Consider the following 20,691-nt stretch of genomic DNA (forward strand, 5'->3'; position numbering starts at 1 on the left):
GCTCTTTCCACTAAGCCACGCTGTTTCTCGATAGAAACAAGACCAGTGTTTGCCCAGGAACAGATTAAGTGCCATTTGATAGGGGCTGATTGTACAGCTATGAAAAGGATCAAAAAAGCATCCAAGTTACTAAGGGTAGTAGAAAGTCAATCAAAATATACTCACCAGTGATTTGCTCATCCCTAAAGGAGGAAACAAAAAGAAAGCAGTTTAAACAAATTGCAACCACCAAGACAGTGGACCAATCCACAGGACTGCTTTTAAACAATTATTCTTAAACAATTACTCCTTATAAAATCCATCCTTGGAGATGATTTAGGAAAGCTCTAATTAACCCCTCCACAAAACCCTAAATTCACATGCAAATGAAGTGTCCAAGAAGCAGTCATTTAAGAGACCTGAGTTCAAGTGTTTCAACATTTCAAGAGTGAGAGTACTACTAAACATACTGCTGAGACGCAAGTATAAAGACCTTTGCCCTAACTGTGCCATCCTCAAGGCCAGCAGACTGGTCGACTTCAGTAAATGAATCAATGACAATCCTCTCCTTTTAAGACTAGAATGTCTCCTGTCCCCAAGAGATGATAAAAGATAGGGTCTTTCCCTCCTCCCAATAAGAACTCTGCCCTAGGGACTACATAGAGGCTACAGGGGAGAGTCCATCTATCCATTACAATAGACTTGAACAACAAAATTGTATCACCCACAAACTCCCCTACTGTAATAATAACTATAAAATGCACCAGAGCTGAAAGGGGCCCATATATTGCTGTCATCTTTCCTTAGCTAAAGCCTATATTATTACGGGACCTGTTAAGTGCTGACTAAATGCCAAGCAAGATACAAGATGATCATGTTGGACATGGTTCCTGTCTCACATGGGGCTTCTCATCTAAGTAGGAGGGAGTAGGATTTACTCCTCATTTTACCAATGATGGAACTGAGGCATGGAGAAATGAGGGAGGGAAGGAGGGAGGAAGATGGAGAGGGAGAAAGAGAAAAGGAGAGAAACAGAGAGACCCTAATATGATTATCAGTGGATACAATAAGTAGCAAGGAGCAGTTTGCAGTGAAAGAATAAATAAGTGTATCCCCACCATAAATCTATACTTTAAATGGACATCAAGTGTAGAAATACATTTAAAAAATATACATGCAATTGATCTGAGCTGTGATCTGTAACATAAGTAACTTGTCTGAGAGTTTATGCACTATTTGACCACAAATAAGAGTCATAACCATTAACCATTCAGCAGGCAACAGGCAAAATCCCAGCACAATGCCCAGAATGAGATGTGAATCCAGTTAACATTACTGACGTTACAATGGCACGTACTGGGGAAGAAAAAGTTTGGCTTCTAGTTTCCAAGGTGAAATTCAATTAGATTTTTACTGCTTCCTGACATATAGGGTTTTTTTTTCTGTTTGTTTTTTTCAGGGGGAGCTCCTGTTTTCAAAGAATGGTTTGTTTAGGGTACAAATCAGAAGGCTGCTAGACCTAAGGTTTAGGACAACTTAAAATTATTTAATATCATGGGAAGGTGCAATTGCGGGGAGCAAGTCTTATCTTAGTAGATCTCTTTACACGATAGATATCCTGAACAGTACAGCAAGGATGTGTACTTTGAGATTTAAACTGCCAACTAAACAAATTGCTACTAGCTTAAGTGCTGTTCTTGCTTACTTCATTGTGTTCATAACTAGCAAACTGGTGAGTAATAGCTTAGGGATGTGATTGGTGCTGAAGAACTTTGGGTTCATGGGGTTGGGGACAGAATCCAGTTCTGCCCTTTAAGCTTCCCCCTTTTGGGGCTACCCTCACCCCATGAACACAAAGTCCTTCAGCACCAATCACATGCAGGAAAGAATGGATGGAGGGGCAGAGAGGTAGGAGATGGTGCCACTGGGGTATAAGAATGTCTCTGTTTCCCCCATACAATAGTTGTACCTCTGCAAACCAAAAGAGGCAGGGCAAAACCACAACCACTGAGTCTGGCCATGTTCAAAGAGAGCTGTCAAAGGAGAGACTCGAAGGAGAAGCAACATGAAGGTTGGCTGAAACTACTGGGGCTTGGGAAACCAAGATCCTTGCCATACACTAAGAACTGGCTTAAATGTATCCAAATTACTACTTAATGGCATCTGTTCAGCACTTACACCAGGCAGAGCACTGTGCTAAGCACTTGGGAGAGTACAATAATATAAGTGAACACATTCCCAGCCACGAAGGAATTTACAATTGAGCGGGATGAGAACTATAGTCATAAGAATATTGAATCTTAGAGAATCTAACCATAAAGCCACTCCAAATAGCCAAGCACAGAACACTTCCTCCAGGATCCTGGATTTTTCCATGTTCCAAGAGTCCCTATGTGTGGGGAGACTTGGCTTGGAAAAGGGAAAGCTCTCAGAAATATGTCCTAAGGATTGCCGGCACTGACAAGGGAAGCTCTAAGTAGAGCCCTTCCTATTTCATGCCATTAACAATCTAAACTTTGAAGAGATCAGGGATACAGGCCTGTCATTTTAAGCATTCCTCCATCCATTTCACTCTTTTTCGCTCCATCCTTTCTCCAACTCAGTATCAAAGTCTTCCATTCCTCATCACTGCTCTGCCTCTCCTTTTCCCACTCACTTTTCCATCTGCATCAGTCAGCGGTACTTGAGTGCTTGCTCTGTGCAGAGCACTCTACTAACTGCTTTGGGGGGATTACTTGACTACCCCAATGCTTAGCATAGTGCTTAATACCATTTATCCAAATATTGTCAATTTGTACTTCAGATATATTTCAGTTTACTGTCATAATCACAAAGTTAAGCATTGTTCCTGAATCTCATGGGGATAGTAGAAGGAGCCTGTGTTTTGGGGAGTCAGGAGATCTGGGTCCAGTCCCAGTTCTGTTTACCCTCCCTGGGCTGCCGATTCTTCATCTAAAATCAGAAGAGCAATTTTTGTCTGCGCTCAAATTATCCAAATGAGATAATGAAACAGTCCTCCAGAAAATTTTAAGAGTCCATTCAGGTCTGAGACCGTAAGAGCTTTTCTATACACCCTGAGAAGTCAATAAGAGAGTTTTCAAAATCGTTATAGCTATGTTGTGAATGGTATATTATTTTAAAGTTTCATAATTGTTCCATATGCTAAACTTTAAATCTGTGGCCTTTGAGAGTGAAATAATCTGCTTGTTGTACATCTCATATTCCTCTGGTAGGGACTGTTTAACAGTTCCCAACTCTCGGTTTGAGATTCTTAAATTCCATTTTGATTTTCAAACTCTTGATTCTTGGGTCACATTGGAGTTTACTTGGCTGAAGTTTTTCAGCTTTTCACAGCAGGAATCAAATGTATTCTAAACTGCCCTTCAAGGTTTTGAACTGGGTCCATTACCCCGTTATGAATCTGCTGGCGTGACTGAGTAAATAAGTGATAATTCAGAGTCAGAAACCTCTTATCTAAGCCTGAGTTTCCTTAGTGACAAATGCTTCCTTTGCCTTGTAATGAAACCTTTTGCTCCTTCAAAAAGAACTCTAGAATTTCAGACCCTGCATAGAATATTTTGGAAATTTCTGAAAGAGCCTTAGGAAGTGGTTTAGTTGATCTCCTAAGCTGAGAAACTGAGGCATAATTATGGTTTTAATTCTGCAGCATGACTTAAAATCATACCCTTTTTCTTCCCGCTTTCAAAGTGTTAATAAATGTACATCTCCTCCAAGAGGCCTTCCCCTAAGACCTCATTTCCTCTTCTCCTACTCTGTTCTGTGCTCCCTTGCATTTCTCTTTATTCAACTCCACCTGAGCTCCACAGCACTTCCATATATAACCATAATTTACTTACAATGTTTGTCTCCCCTTCCACACTGTAAGCTTATTGTGGGCAGGAGACATGTCTATCAACCCTGTTGTACTCTCCCAAGTGCTTAGTAGAGTGCTCTGCACACAGTAAGTGCCCAATAAATGATTGATTGATTTAGAACAAAACCTTTGGTTAGCATGCAATCCATTTAAAATTTATGTGATCACAGTAGCCTAGCTGCTCCTTGAACATTTTCCTCAGAACAAAAAACTCTTATGATGGCCACCTCATTTCCCCTTAGAGAGGTCAGTCTCAGCAGTGTAATGTTTGATTTTCTATGAAGCAAATCAATTTAGAAGTTCAGAATACCCTTCTGATCCAGATACACTCACTTAGTGAATCTATCAGTAGATTCAAACATCCAGCTCCTATCTAGCGACCAAAGTTCTACAAGTATACAAATCTGTTGAACTGGCATTGGTTTGACAAGCCATCCTATATAATAAAGGGACAGTTGACTTTGATAGGAATATCTATCACAGTAACCAACTGTTATCAATTCTTGACTCTTACATTTGCACTATGGTGATCTAACAGAATGTATGAACCCTAACTCTTGAACAGACTAGCCTTTTCCCCCAGTAATTGATTCAGCTTATCAGAAGCAGTGTGCCCTCATGGATAAAGCACGGGCCTGGGAGCCAAAGGACCTGGATTCTAATCTCAGCTCTGCCACTTGCCTGCTGTTTGTGATCTTGGGCTAGTTACTGAAATTCTCGCTGCCTCAATTTTCTCAACTGCAAACTGGTGATTCAATAACTGTTCTCCCACCTACTGAACTGTGAGTCCCATGTAGGAGAGGGACTGTCTCCAGCCTGATTAACATGTATCTACCCCAGTGCTTAGAAGAGAGCTTGACACACAGTAAGCACTTAAATACCATTTAAAAAAACTCCCCACCTCCTTTTTCATGGAAACTTTACTGCCCAGAATTTAAAAGAAGTAGTGATAAGGCAGCTGCTCTCAGGGTCAGCAATCTCACTGTGGGACCTGGATGACTTAGTGAAGATGCTCCACCCACTTCTCCTAGGAAGGGAGATGAGAGGAAGGGTCTATCCACCCAACTGTCCTTTGCGCTCTGGAAAAAATTGGGATTAGGCTATTTTGGTGCTATTGATGTCTATCTACTTGCTTTGTTTTGTTGTCTGTCTCCCCCTTCTAGTCTGTGAGCCTGTTGTTGGGTAGGGATTGTCTCTGTTGCCAAACTGTACTTTCCAAGCACTTAGTAGAGTGCTCTGCACACAGTAAGCACTCAATAAATACGACTGAATGAATGAATGAAAAACATATCCTCAGTCAACTGACCCTCACCCTTGTGGCTGATCTTCCTACCAGTACAGCCTCAGAATTTCTTTGCTGCTCCTGCTTCCTGGGGTATGGTTTTAGTTAAGGGCTTATTATGTGCCAGGCACTGTTCTAAGCACTGGGGTGGATACAGGCAAATTGGTTTGGACACAGTCCCTGTTCCAGGTGAGGCTCGCAGTTTCAATCCCCATTTTACAGATGAGGTAAAGTGAAATGAAGTGAAATGACTATCCCAAAGTCACAAAGCAGACAAGTGGCAGAGCTGGGATTATAACCCATAACGTTCCGACTCCTAGGCCCGTGCTCTATCCACTAGACCATGCTGCTTCTCTGAGGTGTAGGGCCAGGCTGAGGGGTAAACTCCTCCAAATAGCAATAAGCCCCAGAAGCAGGGAGCTGATTAGAAAAATCCAGTCCCCGTCGCTGATTCAGATAGTGTGTGCAACGTTGGTAACACACTGAGGGTAAGTATGATTTCTACTGCTCCAGTGGGCTGATAAATGCAGGTATTCCTTCTCTGTAGTCTTGCTCCCTGTACTTTCTAACCACCCCCATACTCCCTAATTGAATGGTTTATTGTGATTAAAACCTGTGGCCCCCGTTATGCCAGGAGGTGTATTACAATCATTTATTTAATCTACTCCTGTAAATATTTGCATGTTAGTCTCCCTCACTGAAGCATACGATCCTTGTGAGCAGGGAACGTGTCACTTTTTCATTCTGAATTTCCCAAGCACCTAGGACAGTGCACTGAAGGAAATGGGCAGTCTATAGATGCTGCCACTATTTTAATGTTAAGTGAATCTAGAATAAGTAGCCATGGACTGGTGCTCTGCAGTAGATAGTACTTGCCTGCTGTAACCTATTTTTGATTAGCCTACATGGAGTTAGAGGCATCCAAATCACTGCCCCTGTGATTCCAGCTGGGGACAGCCCCACTAGCAGAGTAACAGCCTAATGGTCAGTCAGCCCAGACCTTTGTCTCCAACTGTAGCACCAGGACTCTTGGAAGAATGATTTGAGAAGCTGTGTAACCTAATGAAAGAGCATTGACCTGGGAGTCAGAGGACCTCGGTTCTAATCCTGGATCCGCCATTTGTCTCCTGTGTGACCTTTGGGCAAATCACTTCACTTTCTTTGTGCCTCAGATACCTCATTTATATAATGGGGATTATCACGGTGAACCACACCCAGCACTTGGAGTGTCTGGCACATAGTAAACGCTTAACAAATACCATCATTATTACGTGGTACTTGGACTGTGTCTACCCTGATTATCTTGAATCTACCCCAGTACTTAATTCAGTGGCTAGCACATAGTAAGCGCTTAACAAATGCCATTAAAAAAATGGCTATTTCCCTGGGTTTCCAATCCTTGTGGCTATGGAAGGAGTGATTTAACACTCCTGACTCTTCCCCTCTGCAACTTGAACTTTCCCCTCTAGTGGGCAGGGAACATGTCTAATCAATTCTGTTATATCATGCTCTCCAAAGTGCTTAGTACAGTGCTCTGTAATAAATAATTATGGTACTTGTTAACCCCTTTACTATGTGCTAAGCACTCTTCTAAGCACTGGGGTAGATACAAGATAATCAGGTTGGGCACAGTCCCTGTCCCATGGGGTTCACATTCTTATCCCCATTTTAGAAATAAGGTAACTGAGGCACAGAGAAGATCCCCATTTTAGAAATGCAGTAACAGGCACAGAGAAGTTAAGAAACTTGCCCATGATCACACAGCAGACATGTGGCAGATCTGGGATTAAAACCCAGGTTCTTTTAACTACCAGGCCCCTTCAAAATAAAGAGTTCTTACCCAGGAATGCCCATTGAAAAGCATTGCTATTGGCTGCATTCTTACTAGCAGCCATCTTGCTTTTTTTGATCTTGGAACATAGGACTGGAAAAGACCATTTGATAAACTTCCTTTCCAGACTGTGGATTCCTTTTTATTGAATACAGTGTGTCCTCAGTCTCCAGGGTTTAACTGTTGCCCAATGGGCCTCCAGTCTGGGGGGCAAAACCTGGATGAAAGGCCAGGGGTGCTCCACCAGCCAATCCCACTCAACCCCCATATACTGGTCAGAGTTCTGCATACAGTAAGCACTCAAATACCACTGATTCATCAGGCCATTCTACAGAGACTGGATAATAAGGAAGAGAGGGAACAGGCTTATTTCTTACTTAGAAATTAGCCTAAATAGTCCTTAACACAGGGACTGCATCATGATTGAGGGAGAAGGAGGAGGATTTAAGGACTAGCCAAGGAATATGTCATTCCCATTGCACTCAAGCCCTTCAGAACAAAAAACTCCTCACAAAGTAAGAGGACTAGACTGGAAGCTCATCGTGGACAGGGAATGTGTCTACCACCTTTGTTCTATCATACTTTCTAAACGTTTAGTACAGTGCTCTGCACACAGTAAGTGCTCAATGAACAAGATCGAAAGATTCCTCAGGAGGGATTCATGCTGTTATAGCTTCTTCCCCTAGATCTCAAACACCACTACCAATCTCCCACCCCCCACATTAATGCCAATGAGCTTGCCCTAGACCAGGGGCTGCTACTCCGTGACTCCGACCTTTAGTCAGGGTGGAACCCAGGAGCATCCTATCTCTGACAACACCCTCCCACCTCAAATCTGACAATGACTCTGTCCCGCTTCAAAGCCTTATTGAAGGCACATCTCCTCCAAGAGGCCTTCCTTCATTAAGCTCTCCTTTTTTCTTCACCCACTCCCTTCTGTGTCCCCCTGACTTACTCCCTTTATTCATCCCCCCTCCCAGCCCTTATGTCCATATCTATAATTTATGTTAATGTCTGTCTCCCCCTCTATACTGTAAACTGGTGTGGGCAGAAAATGTGTTGGATTATTTAATATTGTACTCTCCCAAGTGCTTAGTACAGTGCTTGGCACACAGTAAGCACCCAATAAATATTGCCTGAATGAATGAACAAGTGACTGGAAGACCCACAGCCCTTTCCAACATCGGTCTCCTCTGAGACCCACAGGTTGCTCCTGTGTTTGGGTAGCCCCTATCTTTGAAGTGGCCACCAAGTCTCTTCACAGTTAGGAGAGATGCCTTCGGTCCATGAAAGTGGCTTTATGGGGGCCACAGTCCCAACTGGAGACACTTCATGAACATCAAATCCATAGGCGGAAACAGATCCTACCCTTTTTGCCGAGACCCTAGATGCGGGAGCACCATTCCAAACCCGCACACCTTCCTCTTCCGGGGGTCAGAGAATGGAGCTCAAGTGACCGGCATTCTGAGGCCTTGGGACAACTCACTCCGGAATGCTGTGGGTCCTGAATGGAGCACGCACCAGCCGACACATGGAAGCGTTTAGAGTAAACAGGATCAGGGAAAGGGCCAAGGGTGAGACAGGGTAAGGGACAGGGATGAAAAGATGTTCGTGGGATGAAAAGATGTTCGTGCGAGGTAGGCTTACTGGTTTAGCCGAGAGTGCCCCCATCCTGGGATGTTTTTCCAAATAAGCCTAAGAGAACACCTAAACTCAGACAAATTGTCTACCTAAGCACGTGGACTAGTTAAAAGGCCCAAAGGTTAAATTCAATCTAGCTGTCCTATCCTTTGCTCTCGACTAAGTATAGGCCCTGCGGGAAGTCAGAGTTCACATGACTAACAGGATTCAGGAGCTACGTAGCAGGATCTGAGAGGTAGTGTGGCCTTGAAGAATATCAACCCTTCTTTGGCACTTCCTCAAGAAGTTAGTACTGGGCTCGGTCCACCGTAAGCACTTGAATAGCACTGATTGAGTCAAGAGACTGGATTCCTATCACCAAATCGGCCTGTGTGACCTCGGGCAAGTCACACCCTCTCTGTGCCTCAATAGTAGTAGTAATAGTATGTATTAAGCATTCTGGGTCAAGCACTGTACTAAATCCTGGGAAAGAACACACAGTTGGAATGACACACTGTCCTTGTCCTTCAGGGGGGCTCAGTCTAAAAATGCCTTCTCATCTGTAAAATGGGGATTAGGTACCCTCTCTTCCCTCCCTCAGAGTGTGAGCTCCATGTAGACTAGAGACTGTATGCTACCCTGTATCTACCGTACTTTAGCACATAGCAAGAACTTAATAAAAATGTCATAATTGTTCATTTTCTGTAGGACCAGTTTTAGAAGTTGGAATTTACCTAGGATTGAGAAGATGGGGGAAGGGGGAAAAAGCAAGGTTTTAGATTGGCTTTCTCCCAGTAAGAATACAGCCACATTGGCAGTAGCGGCAAATTCCATTTTATATTTCTAGAGCCATCCCCACTTTAGGCCATCCAGCAGGCACAGCAGTAAGTATCCTCAGGAAGCTATTTCAAGACATGACTTTTCCATAAAAAGGGTAATATTAATAATAAAATATACTAAGTTATTTATACTGATGCCATTGATGCTTGTTGACTTGTTTTGTTGTCTGTCTCCTCTCTTCTAGTCTGTGAGCCCATTGTTGGGTAGGATTGTCTTTATTTGATGCCTAATTATACTTTCCAAGCACTTAGTAAAGTGGTCTGCACAAAGTAAGTGCTCAATAAATTCAACTGAATGAATGAACGTACTGTATGCCAAGCACTGTACTAAGTGCTGGAGTAGATACCAGACAATAAGACTGGATAGAGTCCCCTCCACATGAGCCTCATAGTCTAAAGGGGAGGAAGAACAGAAATGTTACCACCATATTAATAATAATGGTGGTATTTGTTAAGCGCTTATTATGTGCAAAGCACTGTTCTAAGCGCTGGGGGGATACAGGGTGATCAGTTTGTCCCACGTGGGGCTCACAGTTTTAATCCCCATTTTACAGATGAGGTATCTGAGGCCCAGAGAAGTTAAGTGACTTGCCCACAGTCACACAGCTGACAAGTGGCAGAGCCGGGAGTCGAACCCATGACCTCTGACTCCAAAGCCCAGGCTCTTTCCACTGAGCCATTAGAGATGAGGAAACTGAGATACAGAGAACTTAAGTGCCTTGCCCAAGGTCATACAACAAGCAAGTGGCAGAGCCAGGACTAGAGCCCAGGTTTTCTGACTCTTAGCCCCATGCTCATTCCACTAGGTCATACTGCTGTAATTTCAGATGAATTTTTTTTTTGGTTGTCAATCAAGCCTCATCTGTATGTGAAGCAGCATAGTGTATGAGAAGCAGCGTGGCTCAGTGGAAAGAGCACGGGCTTTGGAGTCAGGGCTCATGAGTTCGAATCCCAGCTCTGCCACTTGTCGGCTGTGTGACTGTGGGCAAGTCACTTCACTTCTCTGCGCCTCAGTTCCCTCATCTGTAAAATGGGGATTAAGACTGTGAGCCCCACGTGGGACAACCTGATTCCCCTATTTCTACCCCAGCGCTTAGAACAGTGCTCGGCACATAGTAAGCGCTTAACAAATACCAACATTATTATTATTATTATTAGTGTAGTGGATAGAGCACAGGCCTGGGAGTGAGAGGCCAGGAGTTCTAATCCCAGTTCCACTGCTTGTCTGATGTGTGACCTTGGGCAAGGCACTTCATCTCTCTGTGCCTCAGTTTCCTCAACTGTAAAATATGGGGATTAAAGAGTACGAGCCCAGTGTGGGACAGAGATGTGTCCAACCTGATTAACTTGTAGCTACTTCAGTGCTTAGAACAGTGCTTGGCACATAGAAAATGCTTAACAAGTACCATTATTATTTTTATTATATCTGTAGCACTTAGCGGTACTAGGTATTTCAAGGGTCCTGAGTATCTTGTAGGAATTTTCTTTCCTGTAGGATAGTGTGGCCACTTGGATGAGACCAGCACAGGCGCCAAAGCCCTTATTTCCAAAGGAAATCAGAGAAGAGCAACGAACTGGGTTTTCTAGTAAGAATGCCATTAAGTTGGCATTATGATCTATAGGGCTTAGTACTACTTAACACTACAAGCACTGCTATGATGTATTACTTACATATTATTTTGAGTATGGGAAGAGCTGGTGAAGGTTTCACAAATGTTGTGGAACAAGATTGTGTTAGTCTTAAGGACAACATAATATCTGTGCCATTATTTTGTTTTTATTCTCTCCCCAGAGAACAGTATAATGTTCTGCATAAAATACGGGCTCAATAAATGCCAGTGATGGATTGATTCCCGAGCAAAGTTGGTTCACTGACCTTCACTAACCCCACCATACACCCTACCTTAAACACCTGTGGGGACACTGAAAAGAGGTTTGAACCATGAACACCTTCAGTACTTAATACCATGTAACAAGCACATTGCATTAGTTTCATCTCTGCAGCTCACACCCACAGTTGCTGTCTCTGCAGTATGTAATGTCATGAATCACTTGTGTTATTGTTTACACTCCCTAAGATAATAAGCACATTGTTTCAGAGTCTAAGCACCTGACAAACCAAAGCTACTCACTTCATATCAACTTGAACTTCCTTTCACAGAGTGCACATTGGGATTCTCCTTTTCCCTCCTCCTAGACCCCTACTGTTTGATTCTTATTAACTCAGTGCTCTTTCAATCTTTTCTACCCCTTCTCAGCCTGAAGAGAAAAGATGCAGAGAAGTAGCAGCTTTGACTTCTCTGCTGATAAAATCAGTGGCTAAAACCCTCAACTTTCATCTGATACTAAAGAGAGGTATCTATTGTGTACATGCCAATAATAATGTTCAACTCATGAACTCTTGAATTAATCATTTTCCTTGTCTTTCTATTGTTTCTTCATTCCTTATGTATCAATCGCCACTCATCACCAAAACACATATTTTATTCTAAGATTGGGGACACCTAAGGAGCCAGGGACCAGGGATAATTTTTCCCCTGTGTATTTTTTCCACTGCTCTGGACACCACAGGTCCTTAATTAATATTCTTGAATGAGCAAGCTAAGACTCTCAGCCTGACAGTTGGACTAATATAGTAGCTGAATCAAACCAGGAGGAAATGTGTCAAAGTTTCATTTGATACCACACCAAAGAAAGGGCAACGTTCTAGATGTCCTTCCTGTAAACCAATTGCATAACTGGGGATTCACCCATATTATTACCTCAAAGAGCCAGGAATGAATAGAAGGAAGTCAACCAAGTATGTTAATGTACAAATTTTTCTCACGTTCAGTGGTCAGCATGAAAACTAGGAGCAGGGCAAGAAGAGATGGGTCATCAGCCAATAAGCAAGGCCTGAAACCTATCCCCTATCTTTACTGGACTTGAAACTTTTACAGTTGCCTGTGGAAAATCCACTCATTTCTCCAAATGAAACATTTCTCCTTCATCCTCACTTCAAGCCCTGGGCAACAATCCTGGCTTCTGCTCATCTATCACTGACGTGAATCTGGTTAAAGTCTTTGCAAGTTTTCAGTTATAAAATGTGAAAAAACCTGCATTCATATGTTAAAGATATTAGCTCTGGACTCAAACTTTTCAAGATTTCTAACAGGTTCCCTCAAATTCAACTTGAAAGCATATATTCCAAATCCAAACATCCCACCAATGTGCTAAAACTGAAAAAGACAAATAGCAATGGACCAATTTAAAATCATTTCCCCAAGTTCTAACAACTAGGCCCAGGATTTTTAAAATCTAAAGTGTGATGAGTCATCTTAGAGGATGACACAAAAACCGGGATTAGTTTATTTTAAAATTTTTGAATTGCTCATCTTATGTCCATCTTGTTAGGAGAGTAAACAGCTCAATTGGAACAATTTGATTAATACACATCTCTAGCACATAAGCCATTAAAAATTTAACATTTCTAAACTGCATAGCATGCCAGTGTTTAACTAAGGGACCATGATTCCTTTTGCTATGGAATTCACACATTTTATAGCAACTATTCAACACATCCGAGGTTGGTCAAATTTTTTGCCTCTACTCATTCCCCAATTCTGGTTTTAAGTGGCTCGCGGGCCAGGATGATCTCATTCCTTCTAAATGGCATTTTGGATCTGCCTCTGTCAAATCTCAAGTTCCTTGAGGGCAGAGATAGTTTCTCCTGTCTCTTGTTCCCTCCCAAGTGCTTAGTACAGTGCTCTGCATACTGCAGGCATTCAATAAATCATCAATACGCATATGATCACTTACAGACTTAAGTAGGGCAACTATTTGTTTTAATGCTTCAAAAATGGCAATAGACACTTTGGAAATTCTAGCCAAAACAATTACCAAAGCATCACCAAAGGAGCCACTTGCATCTTCATTCTTTCAATCACATTTACTGAGTACAAAGCACTGCATTTACATGCTGTAAATGGACAAATGATTTGCAAGTGCCCACATTAACATTATCTTGGTGTGGTAATAGGGGGATGGTATTCTGCATGCAGTAAGTGCTTGATAAATACCCTTGATTGAGAGATACAGCATGAGGTACAGATGAGGTACAGCATTAGAAGGCAGAAGTCAATGCTTATAGGAACAGTTACCACATTACCTCCAAAGAAACATAAAGGACATCAGTTTGGATGAAAGCCTCAAAGCTTCCAGGGGAAATGTACTTTCCAGGTTCGTTTTTTAACTCACTCATTCTTGGCCTTAGGTACCAACTCCATGGGGCCAGTTGTCGTAACAATAGTATTTGCTAAGCATTACTGTGTGCCAAGCACTGCCTTACACGCTGTAAGGGTAGAGCCAAGATAATCGGGTCAGTCCGTAAAAGGGAGGGAGAACTGGTATTGAACCCCCATCTTACAGATGAGGAAACTGAGGCCCAGAGAAAAGTTAAGTGATTTGCCCAAGGTCACACAGTAGGCAAGGGGCAGAGCCAGGACTAGAACCCAGGTCTCCCAACTCCAAAGCTTGTTCTCTTTTGGCTAGACCACGTGGCTTCCCACAGTCACATCTCCCTCTTGGCAGGTCTCTGAAAAACCTTGATTTTTCCACCCAGGGTTGAAAAGAACCCCAAATGGTGGCTTTCTGGCCTGCTAATTCTTCTAAGCCTGTCGCCATCTCCTCTAAAATCTCTGTCCCCACATTGCAAATAAAGACACGACACTGAGCAGTTTCTTGACTCAGAGTTCTTCAAATTCAGCTAGGAGCCCTTTGTAAGGCTGGGATTGGGTCTGAATTTGATTTTTTATATTCACCTCAGCATTCATTCATTCATTCGTACTTAGAGAGCTTTCTGTGTGCAAAGCACTGTACTAAGTGCTTGAGAGAGTACAGCATAACAGACACGTTGCTGCCCACAACAGCACTCGAGTCACACTGCCTCAACACACAGTAAGTAGTCTCCAGGAAATCAGAGACTGATTATCAAAAGGTAGGAAAGGAAAAGAGAAATGTCTTGGTCTCATTTTTCCACAGATTTCTCCACTGGTAAATACTACAAAGATCACCCGGGACTCAGTCTAAGGAAGAGGGAGAACAGATACTTCACCTTAATTTTAGAGATAATCTTTAGGGATAGAGAAGTTGCTTAACTTGTCCAAGGTCACAGAACAGGAAACTGGTGTCGAGGGGGGAGAATATTGAAACACAGATCTCCTGACTCCCAGTTCTATGCTCTTTCCATTAGGAGAAATTCCAGAGAATGGGAAGGGAAAGGGCAGAAAAAATTGCCACTTGTAAGGCCTGAAAGTAGTACCTTCACTCTCCCACATGCAACATGTTGCCTGCATTCCATTATGTCTACGTAGTATTGTCTACTCTGTTGTTTATCTGGCCATCTGGTCTCCCAGCTAGACTGTCCCTGCAGGGTCAGGGCTGTGGAGAATGCTCCCGGGCTGGCTAGGAATGCGCTATCAAACCAGGAGAAGTTCTATTGTTCTTCCCCTGTACTTATTTCCTTAGAAATTACTTTTTTTAAATGTATTTTTGGTGTGGGTGTTTCCCCCCCGACCAATCACAAGTCATTCTAATAGGGTTCTCACTGCCCAGTAGTGGCCTCCAAAGATGGCCCAAGATGTGCCCTACTGAATGCTCACCTCCTCCAGTAGGCCTTCCCAGAGAGAGACCACTTCCCTCTGCTCTACCCCCCTCCCCACCCCACAGCACTTGTGTATCTATGATTTATTATTCTGTTTTATGTATATATAGCTATAATTCCATTTATTTATATTGATGCTAATGACGCCTGTCTACTTGTTTTGTTGTCTGTCTCCCCACTTCTAGACCGCGAGCCCCTTGGCGGGTAGGGATCGTCTCTGTTGCTGAATTGGACCTCCCAAGCACTTAGCACAGTGCCACGCAGACAGTAAGCGCTTAATAGTGGAAAGAGCCCGGGCTATGGAGTCAGAGGTCATGGGTTCGAATCCCGGCTCTGCCACTTGTCAGCTGTGTGACTGTGGGCAAGTCACTTCACTTCTCGGTGCCTCAGTGACCTCATCGGTAAAATGGGGATTAACTGTGAGCCTCATGTGGGACAACCTGATTACTCTGTATCTACCCCAGCGCTTAGAACAGTGCTCTGCACATAGTAAGCTCTTAAATATCAACATTATTATTAATAAATAGGACTGAATGAATGAATGAAGGGATGAGCGCGCGTGCGGTGTCCTACGGGCAACTGCCGGAGGGGGCGCTGTCGGGGCAGGGGCCGTCCGCGCAGGCGCAGTCGTCGGCAGGACCGCCCGCGGCTGAGCTCTCGCCTCGACGCCGCCGTCCAGTAAAGCCGGATTTTAGTCTGAATTTAGGTTTTTTTGGTTTTTTTTTTTAAGTTCACCTCTAACTTTTGGATGGACGCCCTCCCCCCCCCGCGGTTGGAGGGAGCGGGGCGATGGGGAGCATTCATTCCTTCAATCGGATTTATTGAGCGCTTACTGTGGGCTGAGCACTGTGCTAAGCGCTTGGAATGTACCTCAACGGATTGAGACCATTCCTGCCCCACGACGGGCTCACAGTCTAAAAGGGGGAGACAGACAACAAAATAATACAGGTAGATAGGCATGAATACCACCAAAATAGATCAATGGAATCCTAGAAATATATACACATCATTAGCAGCCCTCTCACACCCTCCCATCTGCAGCAGCCCCCATCACCCCCTCCCACCCTACAGCAGTCCCCAACACCCCCTCACTCTGCAGCAGCCCCCCAAAACTCTGCAACATCCCCCATCCTCCCCCTCTGAGGCAGCCCCCCAACACTCCCTTCCCACTTTACAGCAGCTCCCCACCTCTCCCCTCCCACCCTGCAGCAGCCCCCATCCTCCACTCTGAGGCAGCCCCCCAACACTCCCTTCCCACTCTGCAGCAGCCCCCCAACACCCTCCACTCTGAAGCAGCCCCCATCACCCCCTTCCACTCTGCAGCAGCTCCCAACAACCCCCCCACTCTGACGCAGCCCCCCAACACCCTCCACTCTGCAGATGCTCCCCCACGCCCCTCCCTCCACTCTGCAGCAGCCCCCAGTACCCCTTCTCACTTTGCAGGAGTCCCCCACAACCCCCTCCCCTCTGAATCAGCCCCCTATCCTCCCCCCTCACACTCTGCAGCAGCCCCCCAATCCTCCACCTCCCAGCGATTGCTCTGGGGTGGGGGAGGCGGCAGTCAGGCTCGCCCACCCACTCCATCCTTTTCCTCCATCCTCCTCCTCCTCCTCCCCACCTACCCATGGTGGCTCCTGCTGCTGCCCCTGCTGCTCCACCTGTTGCCGCCCCCTCTGACTTCCAGCAGAGAAGTGAGCAGCCTCCTGAAAACTTTTCTTTAAAGGTGGTGCTCAGGGGCTTGGGCTCCCATTGGCAGCCCTGCCCACTGAGCTGCGGGGGTGGGGCCCAGCCTCTGCAGGCCCGCCCTGGCCTCCTCCTCCTCCTCCTCCTCCTCCCCCCAGGACGCGGGATACCGGAAATCTTTCTTCCCCGGCCCCCAGGAAAGCAGCACATCCACATTGGTTTCTTTATTTTTCCCTTCTATCGCCCCTGCACATCTCCAGTCTCAACCCCATTGACCCTGCTTTCCCATCCCCAGTTTGACACCCCTTACCCACGTGCATCTTTGGGAAACTTGTCCACCTCCTCATCCTCCAGTACTGCCTAGCCCACACGGCCTCCATCCCCCCTTTTCCCCCTCAAAAGCCCCAGGGCAGTGGGGACAGGCTGGAGACAGGGGAGAAGGACAAGTTTAAAATAAAAGCTGTTGGGGGGTTGAGGATGTCGGTACTGCGGGGGCTGGGAAAATGAGTTTCATCATCCTGCCCCCCCTTTCTCCTTTAAAGACAAATGTAATGGCTGAGCTGGATGACAAGTTGCAGCAACAGAGACTTTTCTTATGCATGGGGCAGTCTCAGATAGTGAACACGTGCCTCTGACTAATAATCCACCTGCCCACACCCACTTCTTATCTCAGGTGTTGCTTCTGTAAAGGGAAGGAACAGTGAGAGGGCTGCTTGGGTGGGAAGTGAAGCAGAGAAGACAGCTGGGTTCATTGATGTTGACCGCCACCAGAATGGAGATTGTGACCTACCGGGTCCTCTGGGAGATGTCTCCCCTTTACTGACTCCATGTTGTGCCTGGCACCTGGCAGAAATATGTGTGTGGGATGGGGGGCAAAGAGGAGCTTTGATCCAAATCATAAGGTGAATCTGTTGCGAAAACTCAAAGGAAGAGGAAGTCCTGGACTAGCAGTGGTGATAGATCAATGTTATTTATTGAAAACTGAGCAATGAATGAAACACCTGTGTTACAGAATCAAGCCACATATACATTATTTGCAAATAGTGGGAATGGGAGGAAGAAATGTATTATAGTGAGTGCTTTGACTGCCAGGATGAAATAGCTGATTAATTGAATCTACAAATACAGATAAATGTTGAGGATGGGGCTAAAATGTACTGATACTAAGGGTGGCTGTTGGTTATCCATTAATCGATGGTATTTATTGAGCACTTACTCTCTGTAGAGCATTATACTAAGCACTTGGGAGAGCACAATACACTAGAGTTAGCAGGCACTTTCTCTTTTCTAACATCCTAGGTGTTTTCAAGGATGTGAAGCTTCTGACCCATTGCACCCTCTAGGCTGAAAGCTCCTTGTGGGCAGGAAAATTGTCTACCAATTCTGTTGTACTTTCCTAAGTGCCTATCACAGTGCTCTGTACACAGTAAGTGGTCAATAAATAGCACTAATTACAAGGGCAAAATCTCCTTCCCCTTCATTCCTCAGCCCCTCTACCACACAGTACCCTGCACCCTCCAAATTCTGTGTCCGAGCCCTTTTCGAGCAGAGGCTTTTCATGTCTGATTAGGACCTGGCTGCCCTCGCCCAGGAGGCCTTCTTAGGTCCAGTTTTCCTACTTACTCCACCTGCACAGGGGTGTGGTGCCCTCTGAAAGAGAGGCTTGATTTCCATGAGGTACAAAAAGCACCAGCTGATGTTATCCACAGGGATGAGGAACTAAGAGTAGAGTTACATTGTTTCAGTCAGGAGGAGACTATGAAGAAGATAAGGCATGGATGAGCTTGGGAGATGAAAGTGGAGGGAATGCTTCAGAGTAATCATTCTCAATCACTCATGTGAGTGTATCCTATACCCCTTTACCTCTTTGAAGCCTCAAACAACCCTGTTTTCTGAAAGGTAATAGTAATCTTGATCATTAGAGGCAGCCTATGTATTTCTTCTACCACCTCTTTAAAATGGGGCAATATACAGTTTCCTCTGGTGGAAGAAGCAAGTTCCCAAGAAAGGGAAAGAGAAATGGAGGCTCAGGTTTTATATTTATAGTTTGCCCTAGACACAAGGTGAGGGTGAGAATGAATTCTAGTTGTCCTTCTGGTTCTTGCATAGAGAAGAAAAGCTCACATCACTCACTCCTAGAGTAATGTTTTATTGGTTAATAGGTTTCAACTTCGAGAATTGGAAAATATTTCCCCTCTTCCATGCTTCACCCATTCTTTAGTTCAAACTTTCCCAGTTTCTCTTCCTGCTTTGCTTCCAAGGAGCCTGCTGTGATTATAGTGTTTTTTTCAGTTCTGGAGTAGGTAAACTCTTATCAGATCAGACAACGTTTCTGTCTCACATGGGGTTCCCAATATATATAGAATTCCCATTTCACAGATGAAAGTTAGGCTGAGAGGCTGATTTGCCCAAGGTCAAACAGCGAGCTAGTAGCAGATCTGGGACTAGAACATTGAACCTCTGGCTTCCAGTTGGGTGAGCTCTCCAAGGGCTATCCTAGGATTAGATTACATGGATGGGGCAAAAAATGAGAGAGAAGTGTCTCCCTAATATGTGTTTTCCACTCCCCATTGTTCCAAGTTAGGGGACTTGGAGGAGAAACTTTCCAAGATGGTTTAATAATTATGGTATTTGTTAAGTGCTTAGTCTGTGCAGAGCACTGTTCTAAGAGCTGGGGTAGATACAGGATAATCAGATTATCCCACTTGGGGCTCACATTTTTTAATCCCCATTTTTGCAGATGAGGTAAATGAGGCACAGAGAAGTGAATGACTTGCCCAAGGTCACACAGCAGACAAGTGGTGGTGCCGGAATTAGAACCCACTACCTCAGACTCCCAAGTCCAGGCTCTTTCCACTAAGCCACGCTGCTTCAGAATTGGTTGAAAGAAGCAGTGTGGCCTAGTGGAAAGAGTACAGGCCTGGGAGTCAGAAGACCTGGGTTCTAATTCTGACTCTGCCCCTTACCTGCTATTGTCTTCTTGGGCAAATTATTAAACTTCTCTGTGCCTCACTCAGTTTTCTCATCTCTAAAATGGGGGTTAAATATTTATTTTTCTCTCTTATTTAGCCTGGGAGTCCCATGTGGGATAGGGATGATGTCTAGCCTGATTATCTTGTATCTATCCCAATCCTGAGTACAGTATTTGGTGCATATTAAGTGGTTAACAAATGCTACTGTTATTACTGTTATTATTTAATAATAGTAATAATTAAGGCCTCTTCTGGAATGTACATCCAAGGCATTCTTAATTTCATCACCCACCTTTATTCCAAGAAACTCAAATCCACGGGAGCATTGGTAAACATGGCAAAATCAGATCAGGCAGAAAGGGGACAAAGCCAAACATTTGTCCTTTATGTGAACTTTCATTGGGGGGTAGACTGTATTCCTGAGCTAAACAAGTCAGTGTTAGACCATGCATATGACAAATACATCCGAGCCCATACACATACCTCAAACACCTTTCTAATAAGAGGTCTGGTGATCCTCTATCATCAAACAGTTCCCCTGAAGTACTTAAGGAGAGCAACTATTTCTGAAAGCCTGTGCTTCACTGGAAATGAAAGAGCAGTACTAGGGCTTGAGCAACCATGGGATTTACATCTATAGTCACTGAATGTGCTGAAGGAAACGGTGGGGTCGAGAGGGAGAGGGCTGGTTGGGAGGTTACCGGAAGAAGAGTAAAAACCTTGGGTCATACAGACCTCTCAAATACCTTCCCCCACAAATACATGGCCACTGAGCTCTTGTTCAGAGCTTACTATGCGCAGAACACTGTACTAAATGCTTGGGATAGTATACTATAACAGATACATTCTGTTCTAAGTATATATGGTGTACTCAGATGGTGTATATATGATCGTTGGAAGCTAAATACACACTAGTTAGAACTCTAGTCCAGTTTTTCACAGGAATGGCTGGGGCTAACAGGAGTGCAAA

At 44.4% G+C, this 20,691-nt stretch overlaps 1 protein-coding gene across 1 annotated transcript in view; it reads right to left on the reverse strand.

The window, feature by feature from the left end:
• The window catches only part of SLC15A1 (solute carrier family 15 member 1), a 50,970-nt gene extending 34,227 nt beyond the window's left edge, over positions 1-16,743 (reverse strand). Inside the window, exons 1-2 of the mRNA XM_007671874.3 lie at positions 16,689-16,743; positions 166-182 (exon numbers count right to left, since the gene is read on the reverse strand). Coding sequence (XP_007670064.1) covers positions 166-182; positions 16,689-16,692 — 21 coding nt within the window. The 5' untranslated portion in view covers positions 16,693-16,743. The remainder of the gene's footprint in view (positions 1-165; positions 183-16,688) is intronic.
• Between the last annotated feature and the right edge of the window lie 3,948 nt (positions 16,744-20,691).

This window comes from Ornithorhynchus anatinus, chromosome 10, assembly GCF_004115215.2.
Source record: "Ornithorhynchus anatinus isolate Pmale09 chromosome 10, mOrnAna1.pri.v4, whole genome shotgun sequence".
NCBI classification, from domain to species: Eukaryota; Metazoa; Chordata; class Mammalia; order Monotremata; family Ornithorhynchidae; genus Ornithorhynchus; species Ornithorhynchus anatinus.